We start from the raw sequence: 5,106 nt of genomic DNA on the forward strand, positions 1-5,106 counted from the left end.
ATCTATTTGCCAAATCCTCTAACAAGGTGGCATTTCTAGATTGAAGTGTCTAAAGACCTCTAACAAGGCCACTCCTAATAGGGTGATTAAATCCTTTAACAGGGTCATACCTAAATGTGTGTTTTGTAACCTTTAACAAGGTTGGCTCCTAAGAAGATTAAAAAATAGTAACTAGTTACAATTGTTGTTTTTTCCAAATTGGGTTTCCACGTTAAATCTTGGTGTCATACGTGTTCATGTTATTTTATTTCTATTCTACAACTAAGTTAATTGTGGTTAATCACATTAAACATCCAAAGAAGTAATATTTTAGTGCTTACCAAGTTACAATAGTTCTTAGTTTTTGCCAAGTGATTAAGTGCTAACCGAGTTACAACATTATTTTTAGTTTCAACAAAGTTTGATTTTGATTTATATTGACATCTAAGGGATGTGGGATTTATTTTTGTAGTAACTAATTCACCCCTCCCATCTTAGTTACTCCTCTTATATTTCCAACTATCTAGAACATACCTATATTTGGTTTGAAAGAGAAAAAAAAATCCACCAACACAGTGTTCATGGATGAAATAGTTCTATCCGTTACTACATCCAAAATCCTAAAGTTATTCCTTCTTATGTCTAAATATATTTTTGAATAAGAATGTAGGCCCCTTTCTTTGGAGTCCCATTAAAAAGTGCACCTTTCTAGGATTTTTAGGAGTCCCCTTTGTCATTCTCTCTATTATGATTATTCGAGGAATCCTTAATAATCTCATTCTAGCTCACAAGGATTGTCATGGAAAATCCCTCCAAAAGCACTATCAAAAGAAAACTTGTAGTAGGGACCTTTGAGAACATAACAACTTCTTGGTTGGGGGTGGGGGGGCGTGGTAATTAAGTTGTGGAGGAGTAGGTCCCTCTTCATTGTCGGCAACCATGTGTAGATCATAAAATTTAAAATTTGAAAGTTGTAGAGAAGGAAATTGCAAAGTGAAAAGAGAAACTACTTAGACATATCACATTGTTTATTTCATTCAATTACAACCATTTGGTAAAAGAACTCAAATGCTTGATGATTTTTTTTTTCTAGTGAGGAAAGTAATTTTGTTTAGAATACATGTATGGGATCATAATTGTAATTTCATTGAATATTAAATTGCTTATAAGTTTGGAGAGTATCTCTACGCATTATAAATGCAAAACCCTAACCACCTATATACAAAACAACTCTTTTAGAGCTTATTCTAATGATATGCCTCTTATATGTACTAAATTATGGATTACTAATAAACTTTGAAATCAAAGCCACAATGAAGCATTGGGATGAACTACCCATGACTACATCTACTCTTAGTACTCATTTCCTTGCTCAAAATAACATTACAAAATTTAAGCCTATTTGAATATGTGGATCTAGTTCTATAATGAACCTCTCTTTAGTATGTCCTTGAGCATGAATACATTTGTGCTCTACATACACATGTTTCTTAATTTATTCAAAATGGTGATAGAGTATCTAACAATGTTTTTAGAAAAGGGTTGACAAGCAATAATTTCATTATCTATAAAGCCATCCAAATGGAAAAAATATCTTCAAAAGACAAATATTATAGATCATAGTAGTAATAAAACCTATAAATACCTTGAAACTTAGCAATACTAGAGCCAAGCCAACACGAGCGCGGAAAAATAAACCTCTAAGATTAACTATGACAAAATTAGTAGAGAAAAATTGATTGATGCCTCTTTTTCTATTTGTTAAATTAATAAAGTTGACAAAAGCCTATGTAGGTAGAGATTTATACAGATTTGATATGGTATCACAAAGTACAAAGGTAAAAACATGCAAAGTTTTAAATCAATTTTGACAAAAAATAAAATTTAGCATTTATTTTGTATCTAACTTAAAACCAAATGATGATATTTATTTAACTCCATTACACTTCAATGACATGCTTAAGCACTGAAATCACCTTCAATGGAGAAAATGTGTACAATCATAACTAGTACCATATTGGAGAAGTGGATATCAAAGAGAAATATCAATAAAATCTTTTAGAAGCGGAAAATAAGTGATGAGAGCATATTTAACATATGAAATGAGAGTATAAAATTTACAATGACAATCTTGTATAGAAAAGTAAAACTTGGAAATGTATAGTTGAATGAATAACTACTAATCAAAATGTGCCACAAATGTTTTCATATACAAGAAGTGTGAGAGCATGCATTAATCTAGATGAAATAGGTGTCTCAAGAGGTAACAAAATCTTAAAAAAATTTAAGAAATGTGATTAGATCAATCTGAAAGGAATACATGTCTATTTATACAAATTTCTTCTAGGAAATTTAATTTCTGCCACCACATTTCTTATAATATCTTAAATACTTTATTAGAAGGTTCTACTTTAGTCTCATCTATCTTCAAATGTCTTTCTACATAATTCCCCTAAGACAATTCCACATGCTTACCCATATTTCTATTTATGCCACTACTCCTAACACATGCTTACCCATATTATGCCACTACTCGTAACACATGCTTACCCATATTATGCCACTACTCCTAACACATGCTTACCCATATTTTCTATGTCATATTTGGGAGTTTCTTCTCCCAATGCCTTACCTATAAGACACTCCCACATGTTCCAATGAAACACTTCCACATGGCACCTTTTTTCACTAGATTCAATTCTTTTCCCAATGCCTTATCTACATAGTTCCACCCAAATGCTTCCACATGTTTTCCTCAAAATATAGATTGAATCCACTCCTCCCAAGTGTCCACAAACTTTATTAAAAGCCTTCTTTAGAGAAATTCACTCCAACTTCCAATATCCTTTATTTACACTTCTACTCATCCTTCCACATGCCCGCACTTAATACGAAGGCTCCTACCGACCTGCACTACTCTTTTTATATAATTTTCCTCCACCTCCCCACTTTTTTCAGTATATTTTAATAAGTTTTAAATAATTTACATGTTCGGACACCGACAAAAAAGGGAAATGTCGTGGCACATTGATGTGACTTTGTGTTCAGCAACTCTCTCCATAAAAAGGGAAATGTCGAAATGTCGTGGCTAGGGTTTTGTAAACTGCTCATTTTTTCTCATCGTCACTGTTACACAGCACGACAAAATTTGTGCAGAATCTTGAGGTAAGTCAATTCTCAAGCTTTTCAATGAATTTTTTTCCTTCAAAATTGATCAGATCATTTTTAGTGTTGTTTTATTTCGATCAAAATAGTTCTCATGTCAGCCGTTACATGAAAAATCTGGATCTGTGATTTTAGCTACGGCTGTTATCTTAATTGTAATACTTAAGGTTAGATCATTATTTATGTCTTCACAAGTGAGGGAGATATTATTGTAATGCCGAATGTTAGATCCCTATTTATTATTTCACATGGAAATATTTTGATCTGTGAGAAGAACTTTGTGTTCGTTCAGTAGATTTAAGCTTTTCTTCATTTCGATCTAGAATTTTGGAGTCGTTTTGTTTGTTTTCTATCAGAAGAATTCAAAAGGAATTTTCAGATCGGTGTGGTAGCGGTTTTTTTTCTCATATTAAGGCCTAGCGAACTTTTTATTTAAACGAAAATTTGACAGATCTGTTAATTGATTAATTTCTTTTAACCCTAATTAAATTGTATTTGACGTTTCGGTAGTGAAACAGTCAAAATTTGCTAGTTTCTATTTGATCTAGTTATTTTAAGTCCAGTCAAATTTATGTAATCTTGTTTGCTGCAGTGAGGAGTATATATCTTTGAATATCTTGGAAATTTATTAGACTCATTTTGCAATTTCAAGCCGACGCAATATCGGGGGTACAGAATGGTCAGTTTTTGGCCTTAGTCTCTTTGTTGTCTTTGCTCTAACTTTGTTCTTGTTTGATTTATTGAAATCTTTTATTCGTATTTAAATTGTACTTGATTTTTTAAAATCTTGTATTTGTATTTAAATTGTACTCTATTGTTATGTGTATGTTTAGGCAAATTTGCTTTACAACAAAGAGGGTCCTTGGGGAGGTGAATCTGAATGTTTTTGGACAGATGGCACGTATTCTGATATCAAAAGTATAACAGTAAGTTATGGAGATATTCTCCGTGGCATTCAAGTTGATTATACTCTCAAGAGTAAAAGCAAAGCTCATCAAATCTCAGCACCTAGGCACGGAGAAAAGGGGAGCAAGGAGCATACGGTATTTTATGCCTAAATTATATTGAAATGGTCAAATTTTGTTACAATTTTCTGAAGCTCTGTTCTCCATTCTTTTATATTTTTTAATCTTCACATACACATATAGAATGCATAATCTATAAATTTTCTTTTTTCAGCTTAAGATTCTAGCAACGCATGTAATAAATTGTGGTTAAATTTGCAGATCTCCCTGGCAAACAGATACTTGAAAGGGATTGAAGGAAAGATTTCGGTAATGGATAACCATAGGACAGTTACATCTTTGACATTCATCACGAGTGATGACAAAAGACATGGTCCATATGGTCATGAATTGGGAACACAATCATTTAAATCGAGTGGTGATAAAATGATTGTTGGCTTCTATGGGCGAGCTGGCACACACCTTAATAGCATTGGTGTTTATACACTTGATAGCTAATAATCTTTTGTGTGTAGTTGTTGTTGTTTTACTGTGCGTCTAGTTCGTTTATGTACACTTTTCTGTTATGAAAGGGAGTGTTATTGAGCGCATGACCTTATGGTAGGAGAACAAATTGTGTGAGCACTTTTATTGTGAAGTCAGTATTATTATTATTATGTTAATATATAAAATGATTTAGATATTTTATAGTAGAAAAAAATCAAATATGTTTTCTGATATAATAATTTTGTATAGTAAAATGTATTTTTTAATTTCATTTTTATTTTTATTTGTTGATATGTATAAATAATGTATTAGTCAAATATGTGTATACAATAGATTTTAGTTTTAGTTTTGGATTAAGGTAAAAATAGGTTTCGAGGGGATCACATTCAGCACACTTTTCTATCATGCTTAATGAATAAGCACTACTTTCTAACAAAATAAGCTCAACTCTAGAACACTTCTCCTCTCTCCAAGCCTTAAATAATTATGGTACTTGTTGTACTTAGTTCCA

At 31.9% G+C, this 5,106-nt stretch overlaps 1 protein-coding gene across 2 annotated transcripts; it reads left to right on the top strand.

The window, feature by feature from the left end:
• Positions 1-3,069: 3,069 nt before the first annotated feature.
• On the top strand, positions 3,070-4,791 carry LOC149537708 (agglutinin-like). 2 transcript variants are annotated; one of them, XM_089799086.1, is made up of 4 exons: positions 3,070-3,311; positions 3,737-3,823; positions 3,978-4,187; positions 4,371-4,791. In XM_089799086.1, exons 2-4 carry the CDS (start codon positions 3,821-3,823, stop codon positions 4,605-4,607), a joined length of 450 nt encoding a protein of 149 aa, XP_089655212.1. In that variant the 5' UTR covers positions 3,070-3,311; positions 3,737-3,820; the 3' UTR covers positions 4,608-4,791. The 2 variants fall into 2 exon arrangements, with proteins under 2 accessions (XP_089655212.1, XP_089655211.1); XM_089799085.1 differs by having other exon boundaries at positions 3,070-3,144.
• Positions 4,792-5,106: the final 315 nt, after the last annotated feature.

Source organism: Cupressus sempervirens, chromosome 9 (assembly GCF_028749045.1).
Source record: "Cupressus sempervirens isolate cs-2001-9-10 chromosome 9, ASM2874904v1, whole genome shotgun sequence".
Classification (NCBI taxonomy): Eukaryota; Viridiplantae; Streptophyta; class Pinopsida; order Cupressales; family Cupressaceae; genus Cupressus; species Cupressus sempervirens.

Coding starts and splice junctions, on each gene's coding strand:
- LOC149537708 (XM_089799086.1), top strand. Junction 4,188..4,370: donor AGGGGAGCAAGGAGCATACG/GTATTTTATGCC, acceptor TTAAATTTGCAG/ATCTCCCTGGCAAACAGATA.